We start from the raw sequence: 25,569 nt of genomic DNA, 5'->3' as shown, positions 1-25,569 counted from the left end.
AAATAAACCAACGGAATCGACAGTTCCACATAACCCCACCAGCACACGAGGTGTGTTTTTTGTTGTTGTTGTTGTCAACGGCTATAAAATTACAAACACTTATGAAGAGATTCGTAGCAGTCATCGCCATTTAAAAAAATGGTCTCGGCTTAAAATACAAAACGAGGATGAGAATCCGAACTGACGCCCACCGTGAACACATGGGAGGAGAGACGTCACCAAGGAAACGAGACCACCGGTGCTGTTGTGCGGGAAACGTAAAGACGAAATAAATGCGAACGAAATGAAGGAAACCGCTTCACGCTTAAAGAGATTATGACATACACTGGACAAAAGAATCGAGCAAATTTAGAAAGACGTCACCAATAGTTCATATGCATTTGTATTCAGACTATTGTTTTTTTTAAACTGGTCAAGTTTGGCACTTTATCTGAACAAATACAATATCTGTTCAAAAAGACTAATCGTCATACAAAACTGTATTCAACGTCTCTTGAACATAACTCTGTAGAATATAATATTTGATAGAGAGAATACGGTAGGTAAACACTTTGTACGTACTTGTAGTTTAAAATGAACATTCCAACAGATGTTTTACACACATGCACAAAAACGAACACAAGCGTTCCGTTCACGACACTTCCTCGGCCGACCGCGTGTCTGATTTCAGACGCACAAACTCTTTGGCCACTTCGTCGTTGGTCCTTTGCGTCAGTATTCTCATGATGGTCAGGCCGGTTTCGTCCATGGGAACATTCCTGATCAGCGGAAAGCTGGCGTTCACGCTGCCCTTCTCCGCCAGCTCCCGGAGCTGCAGGACCGTCATGCCGATGGTGCGATCCTCCCGAGCGAAGCAGTAATCCTTCACTGAAATGTGAAGCTCGTAGGCCTCCGGTCCGTGCTCGTTGCTCAGCACGCTGGAAGAAGCACACAAGTGTGTGAGTTGAAGAGCAAAACGGACTTCTGGATGAAGTACACAATAGGTGATATCACAACATGTTTGAGTTCATATTGAGAGAAACATGTGAGATTTCACAGATGAGCCTCAAGTAAGTTTCCATTTGCCGGGTTAGTCTGTTTATTACCGCAGTGTTTAACATTTCTCAGACACATAAAAGACAAAACACAAGACAGCTCATTCATGATTCTAAACCAAAACAGATTAAGATTCCATTATGCTAAAAGGCCTTTAATATCCAGAGGTGTGCTTTGGGTTTTATGCGGTGAACGCTTTTCAATTCTCAATTTCATCACATTTAACTCCTGATGTCTAAATGTCTTTTCAGATGTGAAATGCTTGTCTTTTTGTGCAAAGGCGGCCGAATCTAATTATCCTTTTGTCCACAAGGGCCTTTAAAGTTTAAAACGAGACTGTTGGAAGTAAATCTCCATGTGCACGGTTCAGTTCTGTGGTCTCTTTTGAAAACGACCGGTCAATGCAGGTAATAAAGAAAAACAGAAGGTAGACGGGAACAATCTGTTATTCTCCTTTATGAGAGAAACACTCAGACTTTGTCCCAATTCATCTGTCCACACTGTCACTGAAACTATGTGTTATTTTGGGAATTTAAAGATTGGGTAGAAAATGCAAACTAATGTGAAAACTAATCGTGACAGTTTTATAAACTGGTATGTGCCATTGGATAATTTCTAGTACTGTATACATGATAACTGGGGGAATATACTTCATTCTATAGACCGTTTCATCGGACCCCAGTAAACTTCCCGTTTATGTTTGGCTGGTGTCTAATAATATAACTATTCAAATTTGATTTCAGTTATGTTCACAATAATTTGTATTATTGTTTACTATATAATAACTGTATTAAATAAACAATGTGTTGAATTTTATTAAAGGGGTCATATGGCGCGAACGCATGTTTTTTCTGTGTTTTTGGTGTGTTATAAGCTGCCCATGCATGTATTAGACATGTAAAATTGCACAAATGAAAGTGTGGGAACAAAAGATGCATTCTATCTAAAAGTGAATGCTCACCCAGACCTGCCTGAAACACCTCGTGTAACAACTGCCCCACAGTTCTACGTCATTTGGTGGTCTGATTTGACTAAGACCGCCCAAATGTATATTCAAGTAAGGTGGTGTACCTGTCAGTACAATTGAAGAGGAACCTGATGTTCCAAATATGGTAAAAGGCATTTTTCGTCACACGCTCATTATGTTCAACCAATCATTACGCACTATAGACCTGGCCAATCAGAGAACACCTTTCTTTTCAGAGCCATGAGCTTTGTAAAAAATCTGGGTTTTTCAGAGGGGCGGAGCAAAGAGGAGATACTAACATGGACGGTATGTGGAAATACAGCGTTTTTTAACCTTAAGTCATGTAAACACATTACATCTAAAAAAAACCATAATATTAGTTTTAGCCATGTCATATGACCCCTTTAAATAAACAATTTGTTGAATGGGTCTTGTAGTTCAGTCGCATTTAAAGAAACCATATGGTAAGATATTGGGGATACAAGTTTAGCCAAGTAACGGTTTCTTTTGACTGTTATCCGAAATAATCTACAGGTGCTCTCTATGTTTGTGAATGTGTACCGGTTCAGTTGGGGTCACAAACGTGCGCATGCGTGTAACTTTAGTTTATGTTGTTTAGATGAAGCCGTCTATAAAGAATTTAGTTGTGAAGTTGGGTTTCGTTGCTCAGTTGTTCATAATGGAATGGAAAACACATCTTTCTCATTTTGCCAACATTTTTGTTTTGTTCTTTTGGTGACTCAGACGAAAGAGAAAATCAAACCTTTTAACTATCGTCATTAAGTTCATCCAGATTACATTTTAGAACAAATATACCTTACACAACTTCAGCCAAATAATAATGCAAACATATAAGAAACTATTTGATACAAATATATATGAAGTCAAATATCAATATTTAGGCTTAACAATACTTGGCTGGTACCTCAGTATAAGGATGAACTTACTACTGGAATGTTTCGTTATATTTTGGAGACCAGTTGTTGTTCTTGGTTTTGGTACTAAACTTGCGCTTCTTGTCAGCCAGATGGGGTCCAATGGCATTGATCTCCACGAATGGGCGGAACATGGCGTTGGTCTGCCAGTTTATGTTGTTCACACCCACAACTGCAAAAAGAGGAGGAGTCACAGGTTACATCACTTTACACTTAACATTACTCATAAAAAAAACATCTATATTAGTTTGATGCAACTTTTTTGGTTGCACTTATTTAAGAGTACGTACACTTTGAATAATAAACAGTAGGGTAAGTGTACATGTGGAGCACCACTGTAAAATGATACGAGGTTGTGCTTTAATTTTAAAGAAGCTTCAATAATCATTCTAAATTGTTTATTGTAAAGAAAACAGAAGCATTCTTCTAAATTTGAAACAATGATAGATAATTAAAAATGGTTTAATAAAAGATTAAAATTACGTATTGATAGGTAAAAAATGGGGATGGTAAAATGTAATTGCAAACATGTATTTTTTTAGCAATACTACGCTTTGTAATGGGCAGTCAGAGAGAGGTTGTGGTCATTGATGGTGTTTATAGGTGGGTCTTTGTAGTTCAGTTGTAAACTGTCTTGTGGAGCGGTTTGAGATCATTAACAGTGACAGAGATGTGAATAAAGAGTCCAGCTGAGTGTCATTACACACACTGGAAACTTTCATTCTGGTAATTACAGCTGTACCAAATGTCTCCAACAATCCAAACACATTATCAGTCGAATTACACCCATCGATTAAATGAAGATACTGTGTGTGGCGAACAGAAAGGTGTTTATTTCAATCACTTGTGGTTTTCTCACATCAGGATGTTCATCATGAATTAACTGCAGTGTGTTTTTTACCTTTAACGCCGACTTTGTGCTCTCCTGTGCCGGGATGTGAGATCAGATCCACCTGAATGGCGACCTCCCCGACAGATCCAGACGTTGACTGACCTGGAAACAGTTTTGAGACATTCTCAACAAACCATTGAAACATCATGGCAGTAAAGATCTGAATTATAAGACATACATCGGTGATGAAAATGGGCATATAAAGATAATTGTGTTCTCTACCCTGGACAACACATGATTTTGACATGGGAATTAATTATTTTTTTGTTTTTACTTTTCCCGATTGCATTATATGTTGTCATTTAAATAGAGCAAAATTAAAGGAACACATCTACTATAGTAACTTTTAAATGGCAAGTTAACAGATTTCTTTATATTTTTCTAGTTAAAAACGTAATATTCTTTTGTCACGCTGTGTACACAAGTTAGTTCATTCTCATTACAGATACAGGTAGTTTTCCACATTTTAAGAAATTTTACATATATAATATTCCATTAAAATATAATTAGTTAATGTCTTATTATGTAAGATTAATGATAACTTGCTTAGGAATCATGGCTTCTGTGGAAAAAAATGGGATTGACATTTTAAATGTTTATGGTCATGAGAATTTGTAAAGTCATTGAAATGAATGACTTATATGAAACACATAAACACATCATATCTTGTTTTAAATGAATATAAAGGAAATTGGATGATACCTTTGTTTTTAAGAAAATCATGTTTGACATCTTGAAAGCAAGATTTTGAGAATCATACTGTATAAGAGCAGACGTTACATACTGACCTGCTCAAATCACACAACATCTATACTAAAATCATTCAGCACATTTAAATGAAAGGCATTTAGCAGACGCTCTTATCCAGAGAAACAAAGTGTGTCAACTGCAATTCTCTGCGACATCGGTGAGGAAAAGGTGCTTTTTGAAAACCTTTTCGATTATTTGCTTTCTTAATAAATCATATTATAATCACCATCATTTTTTTTCATTCTATATTTAAACTGCATTCATAGAAAAGACACAACTTTGTTGCATAAATTGCATTGTTTACTCAATTAAAAAAAACACTCTCTTACGTACCTTTTATTTTTGAAAAAATGTTTTGGTGAATAAATACCTCAACCAGGTTTGCGTTCTCATTCACAAATGCATGTTGTGATGCTTTACTCGAACCTGTAGGGCCATTAAAAGGCAATACTGTCCAAAAAACATTATAGAGTATAAATGTGATAAATAATGAAACTATATATGAGTATTCTGAAAAAATGGGTGAGAGATTCTTCTCAAAATAAAGGAGCTCATTTTTCTCCGCACACATTGACACACACACACACACACACACACACGCACACACACACACACACACTAATAGGCAGATGATTGTGTTGGAATGTGTCCTGCATTCTAATCGAGCTCCAGTGCTCCATCTCAACTCTCAGAGGAGCCGTTAAAGCAGCGCTCAACACAACTACTGATGTCCTGACAGCAATCAGGAAGAACACACACACACACACGCATGATGTTTTCTCGTGCATGATAAATGAGCGTGGTTACATGCACCAATAAATATCCTGCTAAAGGACGTGTTGTAACTGATAATTGGAAATACGGGAGTTCATTTTCCAAGACAAATGCATTGTCTCCAAACCAACCAACTAATTCATGGCATCGGCAGTTTCAGCCGAACTCTCACGTCCTGAGTAGTGCATTCTGGGATTGCCTTTTCTGAACACAGATTTGCTGTCTTCTGAATCGGTGACATACGAGCGCTCATTTTAGAAGGTAGCTGGCTAAAACAGCAGATTTAAGACAGACAAAGCTTTCATTAGAGAGCAATGAAGATCCACGGCAGCTGTATAATTCAGACTCAGTTGTGCGTGACCGCAAACACAATCATTCATCAGCACAACATCTGCAAAGAATAGATTACATGTTTAAAATGACTTGACATTTAAGTGGATTTGAGGCAAATCAAAACATGACTACAGTAGTTCACGAGTTCACACTTGTACATATAATGGATGGTTAAAGATATGAATATTATGCGTGCTGACCGAAAGGAGGACTCTGAGTCCGGGATGTGGCCCGATTAGGTCCGAACCCAGAGCACCCCCCCGGTTTAAGACTAAGAGATTGAAAATGTGGAGAAGGGGTTGTGGAGGGATGTTAGAAAACTGTCGAGGAATGGAGGTCAGATGCTGTGTGTTTATACCCCTGATTGGATGGTTACTGAATGAGTATCACCTGTTGTAGATTAGACCAATAATCTCACATGTTCCTCCCAAAATTTGTTAATAAAACCTCATAAAAAGTAATCATTTCAAAGTTGTTTAATGGAATGTCAAAACCTGCCGTGCATTTGGATTGTTCAGAAAAAATGACAGATACTTCATCCTGTTAGAAAAAAACTTTTACAATAATAATCTAAAAAAAATCCTGCAATTGTCAGAACTCTCTGAATCTATTGGGCGTGGATGTCATCGGAGGCTGTGAGTTAGAATTTAACAGAGTTTTAAGACAGTTATTTCTAACTTTTGCAGAAAGACAGAAAGACTGGGGTGACATTCACTCAATCTCATTTGAAAGCACATGATGGTTGTTAGCTAAATGAAAGACTACAGAATGACCCGCAGGACACGCGGCAGACACCAGCAATCGTTGAGAATTGAATTAACCTCCGCCTCAGATTTCATTTACTCTCTGACCTCGCACAACAAACGCGTTTCATAAGTGTTTCTGTGCGCAGTGACATGTGTTTTTTCGGGGGACATTAGAAACATCTGGACACATCCGACATCTCAAATAAAGCGGTTAGCACTGGAAATTCGAAGTTTGTTCTGATTTCTAAAGAACTGAATGTTGAGGAATACGTGAGGAAGTGACAAATATCAGGTGCATCTCTAGATGAAATCGTCAAATAGTCAATGAACATGAAATGACAACACAAACTCCATCTCTGATGAGTTCATGAGCTGTGCAGACGGAAAGCCGGCGCTTTCCTGAAACGTTCAAAGGTCACAGCGCACAATCAAAGAGTTTATTACATTGAGTTGATTTTTCTGAATGTTACCGAGATGTAGTTAAAGTTTCAATCTCTGGAGGCGAGACGCGAAGAGGTCGTATAAATACGTAATGCTCACTGCTGAATATATAACTATAGAACGTTATCAGAGAGCGCAGCTGTACGCTAGATTGAGTTTTCCATCAAAGTTGTCTTTCCTAAAAAGTGTAAGAAAGTTTTGTAAGCGTCACATCTTAGAATTATGCTGCTGAGATTTCCACTCAGAAGCAAAGGAACCCTGGTTCTCCATCAACTGCTCCGACAGAAAATGATGAATTACAGCCAATATGAACTCTGATGAATGATAAGCAACGTAAGAGCGAGTAAACACAGCTCCTCACCTCAAAAAAACAGAAAATACACAACATTGTGTAGGACTCATAAACACAGATTGATTTTGGCCTCAGGAACTCTAAAGGGAACACTGTCTACTGCACACTGTGTACTGCATACTAGATTTTAAAAGTGCATGTGACACAGTATGCAATGATAAATGTTTTAATGAGATTTCATTTCAATTATTTCGAAAATAAATTTTCTTTAAAATACTGCATGGTAAAAAATATTTTTGGGTCGTAGTAGATTTGCTTAAATTAATCCAGTTAACTTTACTTAATAGAATTGTGTTCTTGTTTTTTTAACCCAAATTTAAGTTCAAATTAAAGAAAAATGTCGGATTTCTAAATGGACAAATTAATGAGTGAATTCAACTTAATTTGATCATGTTCAACCCACTTAAACTTGAATAAAGGATCTTTACTTAATTATTTTGTGGCGGGACTTCATGAATTATTTTAGTCAATTTCTGAACATTGAATTTAGAGTTCCCAGGAGGCTTTGCATGCGAAAGCATTAGGAGAATAATTTTTGTGAAAAAGTGCTATTGACTTGTTTATTATTCACTTGTCATTAAGATTTAGAACAGATTCTGTTTGTATCTTTGAGTTTCGTGGTTACCATTGTTCAGAAGAGTGATGCTTGTGCTCAGGTTATGGGAGGGCTCATGATGTGTGTTAATGTCACTACTGGGACAACTCTCAGCTTACTAGTACATCATATTTGTTGTAAACAATAATAAATGTTAAACTGAAATTACAAAAGTTAATTATAATGCTCAAATTGGTAAATTATGTATTCCAGCGTTATGGACGTGACATTTTGTGTTATGGACGTGACATTAAAATGCTCAGAGAATGAATTTGTTACGATTATATTGAACCATCTGTTTATATTTTACTGAACCCTTGTTGATAGAGTCTAAACATAAAAAATTCAGTCTATGAAAAAAAAAATATTTAAAAGGGAAATAAACATGCTTTATGGATGTGACAAAAAAGGACACCGTTTTTGGGAGATGATTTAACTTTGTAGGTTTTCTATAAAATAAAAAGCACAATCCTGAAGCAATTATACTCAATAAATGGAGAAGGGATGCCTCTTTATAGAACATGAAATATTTACATTATAATAATTTTCATGTGTCCATTTATGAGGAATATTTGGCGTTACGGATGTGACAATCCTGAAAATGGCACTTACATGACTATGAAAAATCATGCACTAAAAATAAAACAAATGCTTTAAAATATGAAGAGGGATCTCACATGGGTATTTGAACCACCAAATGTTAATATCTGTACTGTTACCATAAACTGCTGATGAATTTTTTTTTTCGTGTTAAGGTTGACATTTTCCCGGGAATTGACTATATGCTTAAATAATAAGCTAGGTAATTTTACCTGATTTACTTGTGGAATATTGCGTTAAAAATAAGCTTTAAAGTACGTAAAAATATTTTGTGTAATATTGTTATCATTAAAAGTAAATATCCATGTCATTTCTTACAGTGTGTCTTATATTCAATTCTGGCAGGTCTCTTTGGAATGGTCTACAATATCTTCAAATGCCGTCTATGTAAATGTCTCACTAGTGTTTGGACCAGATCCAGAATCTCACACAGTGTCCCCGGGTGGCAAAACACACATTTTGTTATGATGACATGGAGTCCGTCATCCATGTTTTCCATACGTGCAGAAAATCTGTATAGGGTATATAACGCACATATAGCATACTACTATCTTTCAAAAATACTAGAGAGGTCATTTAGCATTCTGTAAGGTACCCGGGAGTCTCTACAGTAAGAGTCCTGACTCCAGACAGTGAGATAAACAGTATGAACACAAACATACCTTGAGAGGTTTGGGTGCATATATATTTCTTGATCAAGGCATCTGTGGGTTGCGTGTAAAGGCTCAGGGCGTATTTCAAGGACTTGAGATCGGGACTCTTTTCCAGGAAGGTTTTCTTCAGGCCGTTTCCTCCCGCATGGAAATATTGCTGAACGAAGAAACACAATGACGGGTTACGATGAAGGATTTTAAGAATAAAATATATATATATATACGCATTATCATGACGCTGAAATGTGTGTGTGTGTGTGTGTCATAGCTTCTGTGTGGACGTTTCATCACAACTACTTTATTATTATTCCAGTAGTGTGTGAGGTGATCGTGAGATGTTTTCTTGTTTCGCAAACGACTGCTACGAGAAATTACATTTCCACAGAGAAAAGACCAAATATTCTACGTTTCATTTATAATGTTTTGACTGAATGTCTTCTGTATTTTGACCTCTTACAATTTATTTTACCTCTACACAATGTACAAATATAGACAATAGATCAAAAGAAATCAAATCTTATTCTTATGTGCTCAAATGCTTTCCTTGATTTCATTTATCTGTTTCTGACCACATCAGTCTTTGTGCTCCACTTGTGGAACACTTACAGCACAATACGGTAGATTTTGAATGCATGAGCGCTGGATGTTTTGATCTTCCGTCGGTGCATTATTTCTGCTCTATTATTCATAGATCGCTTCCAAGCATGCAATTGAGATGAATCGTATTTATCTTCCATTTCCCTTTGTTGTTTATGTTAAAGGCTCACAAAATCATATGCACATTGTCGCTATATCAATTTACATTAAAGTCTCAACAAGTGTGTGTGTTTCATACATAAAACCCCTTTAAAGGTCTGTTCTTTTTCTTTTATATGTTTAAATTCTAAAACAAAATCCTTATCTAACCGTTCTTTGTCAAAGAATGTGACTCAAGGTTTCAGCCACAGTAACTTCAGTAAGTTTGTTTTAGAAGGTCTCTGAAGGAAACATTTGCAGGCTGGCCCTGGTGGTCTTAAATCACAAAAGTAATGGTAGGATAATGACCTCTCATCACCTTGTTTAAAAAACAACCTTTTAATTGTTGTTGCGAATGTTTTTGTGTCATGTATAATGTCAATATTGTAAGTACACACAATCATGCCAGTAAAGAATCTTTCAATTGAAAAATGAAATCGGGAGGGGAGAATTATAAAGAGAGAGATGAGCTGGGGAGGGGGGTGTTAGAGAGAAAGAGAGAGAGAGGTTGAGAGAGAGAGAGAGAGAGAGGGGGTGAGTGAAGAGCGAGAAAGATAGAGAGAGGTTGAGAGAGAGAGAGAGAGAGAGGGGATGAGAGAGAGAGCGAGAGTGAGAGAGGGTGAGAGAGCGTGAGACAGAGAGAGAGAAAGATATAGAGAGGGTGAGAGAGAGAGAGAGAAAGATATAGAGAGGTTGAGAGAGAGAGAGAGAGAGAGAGAGAGAGAGAGGGGGTGAGAGAGAGAGCGAGAAAGATATAGAGAGGGTGAGAGAGAGAGAGAGAGAGAGAGAGAGAGAGGGGATGAGAGAGAGAGAGAGAGCGAGAGTGAGAGAGGGTGAGAGAGGGTGAGACAGAGAGAGAGAAAGAAAGAGAGAGGGTGAGAGAGAGAGAGAGAGAGAGGGGATGAGAGAGAGAGCGAGAGTGAGAGAGGGTGAGAGAGGGTGAGACAGAGAGAGAGAAAGATATAGAGAGGGTGAGAGAGAGAGAAAGAAAGAGAGAGAGAGAGGGGTATGAGAGAGAGAGCGAGAGTGAGAGAGAGAGGGAGAGAGGGTGAGAGAGAGAGAAAGTTAGAGAGAGGGTGAGGGTGAGAGAGAGATAGAGTGAGAGAGGGTGAGAGAGGGTGAGAGAGAGAAAGAGAGAGAGAGAGGGTGAGAGAGACACAGACAGAGGGGCGGACACCTTGATGGTGGGCAGCACTAGATCCATGGCGGCACACTGCCGAGGACTCAGACTCCTAGCTTCCTCTCGAATCACATGCTCCTGAGAGAGAGAGAGAGAGAGAGAGAGAGAGAGAGAGAGAGATTAACAGCATTCATAGTAAAGCATTATACCGTTATACTCACAAATGATAACACTGTAAGTGTTCTTTATTTCAGTGACAACTTAACTTTGTACAGAAAACCAAATCTGCTTTTATTATTATAATTCATCATGTTAAGGTAAACTGCTTTCACTCTTTCTTAACATTAGAGACCTAAAAGTGAATTTAAAGGAACAGTAGAGGTAAAATCCAAACAGTAGAGGATTGTTTATGTGTTTAATACGAGCTAATGCAGGTACAAAACATTCAACACACAACGTAGCTCTCCGAAACCTAAAGAAACAATTCTCTGACTACAAACGCTTTGTATCCTCAGCACGATTCAAGAGGAACTTCAATTTCACTTCATCTTTTTAGGTCAATGGATGTGCAGCGTTTAATAAGTCTGACACTGATAACAGAAGAGCTTAAAAATGAACCCCTTAACAAATCAAGTTCATCTGTGTGTGTCCGCACCATTTCTGTCCATGACATTCTCCATCTGCAGGTCACATTTAAGAGATGCGGTCGGACCTTTTACACTTGACTGGAGAGTATTGATCGGGCGCTGAGACGGTCCGGACAGACTGTCTGCCTCACTGCACAACACACCCATAAATCCACAAACACACACACATACGCTAGACGTGATACGGCACTGGATTTACACTCCCTAAAGATTTTTACAAAACCACACTTAATTCTGATTGGATGAGCCGCATTGGAAGTCGATGTTAACAGCAGAGAGATGCTCCCTCAGAAGAGTTGGCTATCGGGAAGAGAGCCAAAGAACAAAACCATCTCACTGGAGTGCAGTGGACAGAAGTCACAACAATGAGAGAGTTTGAGGTGAAGCTAGAATTGAGCAGAGGTGTTTCAATGCATGTGAAATGAGAGAGAAAATGAGACTGTGGAGGAATAATCTCCATCTATCTGACAATTGTTCAGATTCACAGCGCAGGACGGATGATCTCTCTCATCATCAGTGTTTTCCTGCCGTGTTTCACAGACACAACAGTGATGTTAACAGTTAGCCGGACCGCAACAGAAGGTTCTGATGGACAGCTACAAAGTCTTCGAGGAAAGATGCTATTGTTAAAAGGGGAACGCTGTATTAAGACGCTCTGAGGAAATACTAGAAAACTGCTCTTATGTCTCTTTAATCCCTACTCAAACAGAAAAATATTGTCACTATTTGCTTCAAATTACAGGTCTGCGGGGGACTTTTTTTTAATCCCGCTTCACTCTTGTGTTCACCCGCTAACTGCTTACAATGATTTCCATCCCGACCCGACGGATCCCGCTAAATTTAGATCACGTACTCCATAGCAAATATAAAATACACTATACAAAAACATTAGCTCTTTTCATCTTGTCAATATACAAAACTCTTCTCACATTTTAATGTCAATACAGTAGACAAAATGTCACAGAGAAAAATAAATCAAATAATTAAATACGCTGTCTTTCACTCCAACTTTAAGCAAAATTTGAATAGACGAAACCCGTTGACTTATACTGTTGCTAGCTCATGCAAAATAACATCCATGCAAGAAATGTCCTGATGACCGTCTCCCCAAAACACAAACTTTAAGGTGCACTCGGCGACCTGTAAATTAAACCAGGAGTAAGAACTGGTCCACGCTCTCATCACATGAATAACACAGTCCTCAGGTCAGGCTCTACAAGTGGTCAGTTAGAAGGATGTCGAGAGTGGGCACCCGCTTTTTGATGAATTGTAGTTTTAAAGTAAAATCTGACAACTCCGTGATTTTGTTTAATATCTTAAATTAAAATCTTAAACATAAGACGCACCTTCAGCTTGGACAGTTGACCGAGATCCTTGGCAGCACTGAAGATCATCTGAGCTCCCTGCTGTTTGAAAAAAACACAAAAGTCAGTCATTTAAATTTATGCATTTGGCATGAAGTGCATCAAAGTGTTTTACAACACGTTCAATCGATGTGTCTATTGAATGAACTTGTGTCATCACGAGATGTCTCAGCAGACAATTTGTTTATTGAGTTAGCGGTTAGAACTTTAGGTGATGAATCAGCTCATAAAGAAGATGGACAGAAAGGTGCTGTAGAAACTGTACCCTGGAGACCACAGACTGAATCCCATCACTTCACTTTCTGGAATATCATGTTCAATGAGTACCGCTGTGACTATTTGATATTTTTCTGTAACAAGTGAAGTGAAAACCTTCTCAGCTCAAGGCAATGCTGCAGGTGATGTGGAGAGAAATGAGATGGGATTTTATTGTCGATACATCAATTCTGGAGCTCTGTGCATCTTTGAACTTTAGGAACGGCTGATGTAAGAGCCGTGACTCAAAGATTATGTCTGCATGCAACACACTGAAGGATGTGTGTGTTTAAGAGCGAGAGAGACTCACCGTCTGGTCTGACAGAGGAGGAAGGACGATCTGTCGCTCGATGGTGTTGAGGACTATTTTCCACAGCTCCTTCAGAACTCGCTTGAGCACGGTTTTCTCACAGATCTTAGCAAACAACATTAAACTGCAGACAAGGGAAGATACCGTCAGTCAGACGTCCCTAGAGGACATTCTCATCTGATGACGCTTTTTCTCTTACTTCTTGTCCAGCAGATCCATGAGGGGTCGCAGGACAGTCTCTGCATCCATGGCAGCGTTACTCTTGTTGCCGGCGTTTCCCTTCATCAGCATCAGCTCCTGATTCATCTGTTTGACGCAGTCCTCAATGACAGGCTTAAAACTGAAGCCACATGATATACATTAATATAACAAGATGTGTTTAGCATTTCAGCCACGTGTCCACCTTTAGAACAATATGATCAAAATGTTTAATCTGTAATCTTATTCATTGTGTTTTTCTTAAATAAAGTGTCAGATTTTTTTATTTCTAACGTAACCAAAGCCAAATGGAAAATAATATTAATATCATATCTCAACAATTCATCTTTGATTAAAATGAACTGAATCGTTCATTGCGCTGTATTATTTTCCTGTGAATCGCACATTTATTTACACAATAATGTGTCATGTTATTGTCTCACCTGGAGCCGAAGACCCCGCTGAGGTCATCCAGCACTGTGTTAAGTTTATTCTGCAGTTCTTTCAGCAGCTCACTGGCCTCAGCATCCAGCTGGGAGACAAACAAAGCATCACTCGTCATATCAGCTACTGTACGTACTGTACACAATTCCAAACACACACAGTAAGAGAGAACACTTTCATGTTTTCGTATTACAAATCATAATAGATCAGACAATCATTCATGTATTATATGTATCCAGGGTCCAAAATGTACACTCACAAGAGTCCAGGTTGACATTTTTGAATTTCGTTATCATACTGTGAAAATGTTTATAGTTTCTTTTGGATTGGGTTTCTCATACTTTAAAATGATATTTTGCTATATTGACCGCAAAACCAGTCATAAGGGTGGATTTCTTTAAATGGTGATTTATACATCATCTGAAAGCTGAATAAATAAGCCTTCCATCGATGTATGGTTTGACAGGATAGGAGAAAAATCTGGAATCTGAGGGTGCAAAAAATATTGAGAAAATGCCCTTTGAAGTTATTAATCACTAACAACTAAGAAGAAACATGTTTTTTTATGTTCTTTATTGGCTTACCGCTGTAATGACGCTGTGGCAAGTAGATGGACCCAAAAGTTGAAATTTTGACCTTTACAATGTTTTGTTGGCTATTGCTACAAATACAAATACTGTGCTACTTATGACTGGATTTGGGGTCCAATGTAGAAATGTTATTTCAATCAAACTGTCTACTAAACCAAAACAACACATTTGCAATTGTTAGAAGTATACATTTGGGATGAATTCAGGTTTATTGGGAAAGTCATCACTGTTTTTGAAATTCATCTCAATGCCCCAAAATGTCCCAATTGACCTGCATTCGCCCTATATTCAAAATGAGAAATCATAGTCAATATTTACAGCTGATATTTTTGTTCATCATTCCATCTGCTGCCGCCTGCCAGTAAAGGTGATTTTGGACCCTGGTTGTATAATAATCCATATGGCTCAGCCGAGACTTGATGTGAATCTGTTAACAGGTTCAGGAGCGATGGAGAACTGGCTCACAGATTTGTTTGAATGACATGGTTTGGTGATTTTTATCTGTTGCACAGCGAGCCGTCAGTCAAGCGCACGCGGTCGGTCTTGACTGAGGATTCGCTTGACTAACGATGACTGCAAATTCAATACAAGCCTCTGAGAGCATCACAGCCAGATGAGCCAATGAGACGCAGGTGTCTGGCATTCCAACCTTATCATGAGCACATCACACTTAAGACAGACAACCACTTCGCCATCGACACGTGGCATAAATGCATTAAATCAAAATACATTCTTTCAGTTAATATACAGCTTTATGATTCATTTTGGCAATATGAGATTTTTCATGCCAGTTCAGCACAAGCACTCTCCCAATTCTCATTAGTAAACAGTGACATGCTGGACGTTCTTCATGGGGAACAAATAAGAACAATTCTTGTCTTTAAACCAACAGAAACCCTCAAATTTGTTTGTAAATTCAAGACACAACTGTGTTTCACATATTGTATTCTTTCTTGAAGAAATCTTTTCTTGTTCCACCTGTTTTTATATTTAAATTGGTGGTTGTAATGTACATCTTACGGAAACATTTTCATTACTCGCATGTATTTTTCTGTATTATTTATTTGTCTATTTTCCATTTATTAACAGTTTTTTCTTTAGAATACTGCTAAAATGTATTTTATGTATTTTCTGTGAAGGTGCTGCTTTGCAACAATCCAAAACTATGAAAGCAATTTAGAAAAACAAATTTAAATGTATTTCATTATATTCAGCAGAGCTTAAACTAACAGCAATGCTCAATATTAGCGGATTCTTTTTTAAATGTAAAATGTGTCTTTAGGGAAATAACTTTGAAATGAATCCGACACCTCAAAACACCTAAACCTGTCAGCGGTGAATAATGTGTGTTATTGCAAAAATTAAAGTTGATTCTGCAGCAACGCACAGAAATATGTACATTACAAGAACAAACACAGAAACCAGTGAGGAACAAACTCCACCAGCAGGACTGACCATTCAATAAACAAGACTTAAGGCCTGTCCGCACTGGGGCAGAAAACGCACACCGAATTCACAAATGTTTTTTTGAAACGCCTCGGGCTCGATTTTCTTGGTTTGAACTGCCAACCAATGAGATTGGCACTTTTGTTCATGTGTCTTGAGCTGCTGAAGCTACTGTAAAACACAACTTGGTGGCGCTCAAGTACAAACGGTCTTACAGAGGCATATTGACGAAGAGGCCAGGGAGTGAAATCACGTTCACACGGCTCTTCTCCATTGAATATTGTTTGGGTATGAATTGAAAAACATCTTGAAAAACGCTGGCGATAAGCAAGTACGATTATCGTCCTGCTGTGTGCAAGCTTTGTGTCATTTCTGAGTATATTAAAACTGTAATCTAACAGGTGATAGATGGATGGATTTAAACAGTGTTCAGTGTTTTGGGTAAACAGACGGGGGGTCAGAACAATCTAATGATGGCAGATCTCAGACCTCATCAGGTTAATGGAGATCAGAGGCACTTTGACACACGAGGCAACAGGTGAATATCTCCAGCCATATGACCAGAGTTATGTATAGTCCTGCTAAATCTGACCGACAACACATATTAAACAGGCTTCATTCATTTAAACAATTTAGTCAACACTTCAGAACACTATAATAAATATTTAATCAATAACTTTGGGGAGTACACTTGACAAAATTATTTAAAAAAAAATATAAAAGTAAGTATGAAGAATGATCAATTATGTTGTATTAAGCATATGCTTTGTACACTATTGTCATGACATGTACACTACCGGTCAAAAGTTAAAGGACACTTGAATGTTATTTGAAAAAACTTTTGACAGTATTTACTCAATTTTTTTAATGGATGACTTTGATTCAAAAGGTAACTGCACCTTAGATGAAAAATTATAACAGGTCTAAATTTTACATTTTTTAAGTTACAACATGATTCCCATAGTTCCCTTTTATTTCATAATTTTAATGAGTTCATTATTGTACTATAACTTAAGTGTCCACAAACTTTTGACCAGTAGTGTTTATTTTACCCTCAAATTTTTATGACTACAAAGCAACGCAAAATTCCTTCTCATTACAATTATAAAATAAAATAATGTATATGAAGAGTTTTTTAAATATATCAATAAATATTAAAACAAATGTATTGTCCATTCCAATCAAATCAATCAAACTGCAGTTGGTTTGTTGTGATTTATGCTATAATAACTAATAAAACAGTTATCTCATTTTGAAACCAAACTCTTCATGCATCCCGACTGTTTTTGATGTAATGTCTTATGACAAACATAAAAAACACTGACATTCAATTACAATATTACAGAAATGGGATTTACATTACGAATAATTTTTCTAATTACGAAAAATTAGAAAAATAATGTTAATATGACTAAAACTGGCTTTAATTAATGTTACACTGATATATAAAATATTCTCTGAAGAGAATGTGAATGAACTGAGAACACAGGGAGGTCTGGCTGACTCGAGAGAAAAGATAAAATTGAAATAAAGTGAAATAAAGTCAAGGTGATTATACTAAAAATTTTAATTAAGCAAATCACAATGTGAACGTCCACGGAAGATAATCTTATTTTGAACCTGTGCTGTTTCTCATATCTTTGACTGGTCAGATAAGAGATCTCCCTCCAAACACCATCACCGTTTACTTCCTCATTGAACTTTCACTGAACAATTTGCAATATTTTACTTATAATTCCATGATAAGAAGTCTGCTTAATTACATTTTTGGTTCAGTTTGTTAATTGCTTTGGGAAGCGTGGCGTGGCCGTGTCGGAGCCGGTCGGGTTATATTTGGAGTGTTTTAGATGGAAGCAGACCTCATACATTAGTCATGATTTCTAACTCATATTTAAGTATGTTAGCCTGTAGCCTTCTTTCCAACATCTAATCTTAACCTGAGACTCCTACGACTCATTCTTTACAAATCTTAAATTAGCCTTTGCGGCTGGATAAAAACAATCCCTTGAAAGAATTCGCCATGTTATTGAGAGGTTTAAAGCACCGCAGGTGTCAGACAGATGCCGACGCGCCTGAGGAGTAAAGCTGGAAATATAGGTGCCCCGCAGAGTTATATTAAACCAAAGTAAAGCAACAAAAACTCGTCCGAGAATCTCTTCAAACTCGCTTCAGTGGACTTAACACCACAAACTAATGAAAGCCAGTCTTTTAAACCAAATGCTGGCATGCAAATAACCCACAAACATCTGCAAAGATCTTCGTTTCAACTTCAGCATCTCAGTTTAGAAATAACAATGACTCCTGTGAGGTTTCATGCTTAGTGACGAGCACGTGCATCATGCTCTCGATAGTGCGGGAGAGAAAACAGGAAGTTGGAGTGAAGTGGGCGGAGTCAGGTTGAATAAATCAAGACCGTGCAGATTCTCGAGAAGCTCCAGAGATCTGCTTCAAGAAGCGTTCAGGCGAAAATGAAATTCTGTCATTGTTTATTCATGTCATTCTAAACCGGTATGACTTTCTTTTTTCAATGCAAGACAAAAGTTTTGTTGATCATGCAATGAGAAGACGCGGTGGGGCAGACAAGTTCTAAAAAGTACAAAAATTTAATTAATTTTTTTAATTTAATTGAATTAAATCAATGCGAAAAATCTCAGATCATTTTTCAAAATCTTTTCCAAATGCTACATTTAAAGTATCAATACCAGTAGTTTGATGTTTTGCTATGATGCTTTATATTCCATATTTAAAGTTTGAAAGCACCTTCATGTGCAAAATGCGATACCGACATTCTGCAATGTCTTGTTTCGTGTCACATAGAAAATGTCATACAAGTTTGGAAGAGTATCTGATCACGGCAGATTTCATTTTGGGGTAAAGTATTTCTGTCAGATTATTAAAACCGAACGTTCTGTGCTTGTCCGTGAGGGATGGGAGATAAACACACCTTGCAGAAGACCACAATACCTTCCTCCTGGTGCAAGAGCCCAGAGGAGAGGGAAACAGAACCAGATAACACCACTCATGACGTCGTCAACGTTAGACAAGATTACACAACACATGCACAGTTCACGAGGGATGTTAACACTCTTGTGTTCATGTCATGCAGAAATCACTGCTTTCTATGTTCTCGAGAAATAACTAGAAGACACAAAGACGAGAGAATTCTCAAGCAATAGATATCACCTTGGATTTATAAAAAATTACTAAATAAATAAAATAAAATATAATCAGATTTTTATTTTTTACGCATAATTTATAATTATTTCTTACAGCGAGTACTGAAAGCATCACAAAACAACCAGAATCAGAAACGTAAATTTCACTGCTTTACAATTCCTAGATACTATAGTGATTTTGAACCTTACTATAGTAAATATGAAAGAATATTACAGTGTTTATTGATTCACTATAGTTAATACTACAGAATACTATAGTTTGTATTAACAAAATAATTATTTTGCCATTTACTATAGTCAAAACTCCAGGATTTTCCATGAGGGCATTTTACACACCACACAAAAATATGTTTTTTGCAGCTTGTTTAATTTACTTAACTAGCTTAAGTTGAATCGACACAACTTTTGGAAAATTTGGTAACATGATTTTTCACTGTTTAGTCATAACTGAATCCATTCATGTTGGGACAACATAAAGGAGTTGTGTTACAGTTAAAATTGTGTTACAATTGGGCAGAGGACTCTTATTTCCCAGCTTGCTTTGGGTATAACTGCATTTTGAGAGTTATTTTCTTAAATAAATGTTATTTTATGCATTTTTCAGTAATAAAGAAACACCTGTTAATGTTTAATGTTCGTTTTTTCTTTAAGGTTTTTAAGAGTTATTTATATTTTTGAGTGTTGTGGTAACCATTGTTCAGAAAAGCCTTGCCAATCTTTTATTTGCATTACTGTTGAGTTCTATTTACTCAATATCTTCTTATTGAAGTTAAATCAAGTAATGTTTAATTAATGTTAAGAACCTATAATATAAAAAAAATTCTTGAGTGCTTTCATTATTTAATCAAATCGATAAAATTGGGCTTTATATCGATTTTATGTACAATATGCATTAATATGACGATACTTCATTTAATCAAGACTACTAAAAAAATAAGTTCATACAACAAAATTATAAACAATCGTTTTAAACAAATTAGATTTTGTCGGAGAAATGTAATCAGATTTCATAGAAAAGTTTTCCTTAATTGAATTAAGTTTGTTCTTTTTTTATAGTGAGGATTGCACGTTTCTTACAAACCGATCAGGTCTTTGTCAAGCATGTAATCACGTCGTGTTTACAGTATTTCCAGCATGACACGAACACAGTCTTACATCCGCGGTGATCTACAAACTCGACTTGCACAGACAGGAATGTTATAATGGATAAACGTTGCTCTGGACTTCCCCAGAAGTAGTGCGGTAAACTCACCTGCTTTCCTCCCATGGATTCAAACATCTTCTCCAGCTGAACTCGCAGTTGCTGAATGTTGTTCAGGAGGATACAGGGCTGTCAAATCAAAACACAATATAGTTTATAGCTTTGTTTCTTTAAAACGTCAGCTCTTCAAAACTCTCTGCATGAAAACATTTGTTCTTTACACACACACACAGGCAGTGAGATGAACTGGCACACTTTACTTTCATCAATGCCAGTAAATCTGAACTTCATTACGTGTAATCTATGTTTCTTCCTCCCCAGAGAATGACACACTGAACACGCTCGTATTGATTCAAGCACTCCATCATCTAAACATACATGAACACGGCCGCTTCCACATAAACAATAATATTCCAGAACAAACTGATAACATTTACATGTTTGTGTACATCAGTGTTTTATAAATTCAGTCTTATGAAGCCACAGCACATTTTATACAGTAAATCATTCTTTATTCAACCAAACAGATTCAAATCAACAGCCAATTACACTTTACAAAAATATTTTTTAGACTTGTGTCAATTATGTTAGTTCACTTTGCATTACTTGATGTTAAGAGATGAAACTTTTGATTTTAAAAAGGTATAATAATTGTTGAAATGTAGCACTTATTGAGATCAATAACTAGTGCAGAGTGTTCTGAGAATTGTTAGTTCATGATCGACTAATGTAGTAAAAAAATTATATGTTAAATTATATGTTTGATTTGTTGAATTTACTTAAAAAAGCTGCGTCAAGTCGTTCCACACAACAGTATTAAGTAATTAGAACAAATAACACTTAAGTTAGTAAAACCAAACCTTTCCGAGAGTACAATTAATTTTAAGCTAATTTAAGCTAAACATTTATCCTTCTCAATGGATACATTTTGATGTCATATATAAATAATATACAGACTTACTGTAACACAATGAGCAAATCAAATGAGAGTCTTCTCAGTACTGGCATTAGCACAGTTAAAGCTCATCGAATGATTCAATAGACATCATGGGCTTGCATAAAAGTCTAACAGCCTAAGCACATGTACCCCACTGTTTAGAACAATGACAATTTCAAAATTTAGCGTCTAAATGCAGTCTTACGCAAAGCATGCTGGCAACTGAAAATCCCCCTCAACCAGACATGTTGAATTAACTTGTTTATATTAAGTAAACTCAACAATAGGTCCAATATTATAGGGTTTTGCGTTCTACTCAACAACGTTAAGTTGACCAGTCAAACACTTGTTAAGTAAAGCTGAAAAATCTACATTTTTTGTATAAATAACATAGTTAACTTCTTACTTTAATTCAGTTACTTGCATTCTTTATGTACTGTGAACAAGGATGGGTTAAGTTGAACTAACAGCAGCGACAGTTCAGGTGCAGCGACAGTTCTGAAAAGAAGCATTTCGATCTAAAATTTACTTCAAGAACCTTTTGTGCTACAGAAAAGTTAATGGTTCCCAACAAAGAACCTTTTGTGCAACAGAAATGTTAATGGTCCCAACAAAGAACCTTTTGTGCAACAGAAAACTTAATGCTTCCCAATGAGAACCTTTTGTAAACCATTATTTTTAAAGAGTGTACAGTAAGCTATACATACTTCAGGTGAAAAGTGTTTTTTGTGTCGCGTTTGTGTCGCGGTTAAGCTGATGTGAAAACAGAGTCTTGTGAGTTAATAGGACGAGCAGAAGTGTGTAATTATCTCAAGAGTAAAGTCAGCTCATTAAAACTCAATCTGCATCCTCACGTTCCCAAAGGTCACATGTCAACGGTGTGATAAATGCAGGTGAACCTCTGAATTTACAATATGATGGGCCAGTGTCTCCAACTTTCATACATTTAAAACAGCAACACGGTTCTGAATGATATCGAGTTGATTTTTTAGGACATTATTTCAACATTCAGATATTGTTTCTAAGAAGCGAGCTGTCATTGGATGTTCGCCAAAGAGCGCCTCTATCTTCTCAGACAGAACAGAGATACGTCTTTAATTATCGGCCACAGCAGCGTTTTCTTTTTGAGCGCCTGTCACGGCACTTAAAAGATACATCTGTCTTTCCCACTGCCACGGACATTCTGCATGTCGAGCTTTTGTAATCATTCCACAAAAGACACTGAAAAATCACGGCGGAACAATAGCAGCTCTAAGTAAGCTCGCCGAGCGCTGTCATTTTACACAAAGCAGAGAAAGTTAAAAGAAGAGAAGACGCAGACGGAATGAGGAAAGCGAGAACATTCAGCACTACGCTGTGTTAGCGTTCCGCTCTGGGTGCCGTTGAGATAACACCGAACGCACACGCCACAGGCCCATCAAAGTCGGGCCTTTAATGTCTCGCTACCATCGTCTGGACGCTCTCCATGGCAACGAACACCGAGCACGTCCCGGTTAATCTGATCAAGACATGTTTCGACACTTGGAGGGGTCGTGACTTTAAAACACGCTGACATTTATGTGGTTGTAGGAGAACGCGTACGTGTGTGACCGTGAACTCACCAGTTTCTCTTTGCTGAGATGGTTGCCAAAGTCTTTTGTGATGATCGCAGCATACTGGAGAAGCACTTTGTTTATGGTCTGCAAAGAGAATAAATGAAGATATAGTATAAACAACAACACTGCCGTGAGGGTCCAGTATAGTCGAGTATAGTGACAGCAGAAATAAAATACAAGAGAGGAATGTCGATGAAACGGAAAGCTACTTATTTACATAAATAATCAGAATAGACACAACATTCTTATCATTTAAGTCTAAAGAGAATGAGGCGGAAGAACATCTACTGCCTGCTGCATCAACATCAACCCTCATCAGCAACCTGCTGCTAAGTGTGAGTAAATAAAGCACTTAATACATTAATAAATATGTAAATAAGTAAATGATATGCGTCTGCTAAGGCGTCTGTAATATAATTCTCATGTCAAGATTGTTTGAAGTAATCAATGCCTCCTACAAGAGTCTTTACCCATAATCCTGTGGGAGGAGCAGAGGGTTTGAAGCCCCCTCTCTCTTTCTTTCTCTCTTTTTCTGTTTGCCCTTTGCAGCACATTTGCATTCAGCAGAGATACTTTTAAAAGAGGCCATTAACTGAGTTAAAATCTCTTGGAAATCCCTGAAAACTCTTGGAATCTGTTGTGTGTCAGAGTGTTAAAGATGTTTGTGTAATTGTGATGTACTGCTCATAAACAGCATCAGCAAACACGAATGACAGCTCAAATCATGTAGAATGTCGTGGACAGGCGTGATTTTACTAATTCCTATGCTAAGAAATGTCATGCACACATGGGCAAGCGGTGATCGTATTCTCTTACAGTGTAGAGAAAGTTCATATTGTAATGCAATTAGTGTATTGCTGTCAGCTGTGTTATATGACAACACAAATCAATAAAACACACTGGACTCAACGTCTGATCAAACAATTTGATCTCAGGAAACATGATCTGTTGTCACAAACTGATTTATCATGAATCATCTTACATGTTCCTGTTGACATTCTACATGGTAACATAAACACACATACAGATAGAGACACACACAGAGATAAAGAGAAAGACACATGCACGCACACACACACACACACAGATAGAGATACACACATAAATATAGAGAAAAGCACTCATGCACGCATGCACATACACATACACACACAGATAGAGATACACACACATAGATATAGAGAAAAACACTTATGCACGCATGCACATACACACACACACACATAGAGAGAAAGACACATACAGATGGAGAAAGAGACACACACACCTAGACACAGAGGAGCAGATATACACACATGCACGCACACACACAGAAAGAGAGAGAGAGAAACAAAGACACTGATATTTAGAGACACACAAACAAAGATAGAAACACAGAAAAGATAGAGAGAGAGTCACACACACAAGCACGCACACAGACACAAAGGTAGAGAGAAAAACACACACACACAAACCTACAGATTAAGAAAGAGAGACACAAACATGTATGCACACACACAGACACACACACTCATACAGATAGAGAGAGAGAGAGAGAGAGAGAGACCCACACACACACGCACACACAAACATACAGAGAGAGAGAGAGACACACACATGCACGCACGTACAGACACAGTGTTTAATGTTTAGTAATATCAGGAGGTTTAATACACTGTAAACTGCTCTGAAGCTAATTTCAATCATCTTCATCTTTAATAGAAACTAGGATCAGGTCTTCTTCCATCTACTGCACCAAAACACAAACTGCTTTCTGTTTCTAAACGAACAATCAACAACAAATCCTCTGACACACACAACACTGACTCCCTGTTCACATGACCCCAGTATCTGTAAACCTTACTCCTGCAATCCAGCAAGCGATCCTCACCTTCGCAAACCTGCGCATGAAGTGAGCGAGAGCTTGAGGATTGGGACATTCCAGCTTCTTGATGATCTCAAAGCTCTGATTCAACTGCGTGAAGACGTCCACCACCGAGCAGGAGAAGAGAGCGTGTTCAGACGTCTGCTGGAACTGCAATAAACAAAACAACACAACAATGAAGCCACAAGCAGAAGAAGAGAATGTGGGTTTAATGGCAGTGTGATGAAGCGCTGCTGCGAACGCCTGCCAACATAACCTATGACACAATTAACCTGTGACTCTGATCTGGTTCCCCAGACGCTTCCACGGCCACCACAAGACTCATAATCATTACACAATTAACTCATGCGCCGCTCCATTAGCATCTTAACATTAAGAGATGAATCTCACAAGACTGCTCAACACAGTTCTGACACTCTGCTGGGATTTCTCATCTAGTACTACCTATTAAAAACAAAACAATTCAACAGTCTCTCTGTTTACTTGCCCTATGATTCTGTGTCTGAAACGGTTCAAGAGCAGCAAATGAAAACAGTTTTTTTATGTGTGCATGAGGAAACACACAAGCCTATGATAAATGATTTGTGTTTTTGTGTTTCTGGTAAAATGCAATT

At 37.5% G+C, this 25,569-nt stretch overlaps 1 protein-coding gene across 4 annotated transcripts in view; it reads right to left on the bottom strand.

Annotated features, from left to right (window-relative positions):
* Nucleotides 1-364: 364 nt before the first annotated feature.
* LOC130435383 (protein unc-13 homolog C) overlaps nt 365-25,569 on the bottom strand; it is a 99,128-nt gene continuing 73,923 nt past the window's right edge. The window contains exons 23-35 of one of the 4 annotated variants that reach the window (XM_056765974.1): nt 24,962-25,105; nt 23,098-23,175; nt 20,611-20,688; nt 19,127-19,153; nt 14,146-14,234; nt 13,704-13,844; nt 13,505-13,628; nt 12,922-12,981; nt 10,986-11,066; nt 9,083-9,230; nt 3,839-3,931; nt 2,950-3,109; nt 365-917 (exon numbers count right to left, since the gene is read on the bottom strand). In XM_056765974.1, coding sequence (XP_056621952.1) covers nt 632-917; nt 2,950-3,109; nt 3,839-3,931; nt 9,083-9,230; nt 10,986-11,066; nt 12,922-12,981; nt 13,505-13,628; nt 13,704-13,844; nt 14,146-14,234; nt 19,127-19,153; nt 20,611-20,688; nt 23,098-23,175; nt 24,962-25,105 — 1,509 coding nt within the window. In that variant the 3' untranslated portion in view covers nt 365-631. The remainder of the gene's footprint in view (nt 918-2,949; nt 3,110-3,838; nt 3,932-9,082; nt 9,231-10,985; nt 11,067-12,921; nt 12,982-13,504; nt 13,629-13,703; nt 13,845-14,145; nt 14,235-19,126; nt 19,154-20,610; nt 20,689-23,097; nt 23,176-24,961; nt 25,106-25,569) is intronic. The other 3 variants (XM_056765975.1, XM_056765976.1, XM_056765977.1) reach the window with 3 other exon arrangements.

This window comes from Triplophysa dalaica, chromosome 14, assembly GCF_015846415.1.
Source record: "Triplophysa dalaica isolate WHDGS20190420 chromosome 14, ASM1584641v1, whole genome shotgun sequence".
NCBI lineage: Eukaryota > Metazoa > Chordata > Actinopteri > Cypriniformes > Nemacheilidae > Triplophysa > Triplophysa dalaica.
The sequence above is the reverse complement of the archived record's forward strand: the minus strand, read 5'-3'. Positions and strand labels throughout refer to the sequence as shown.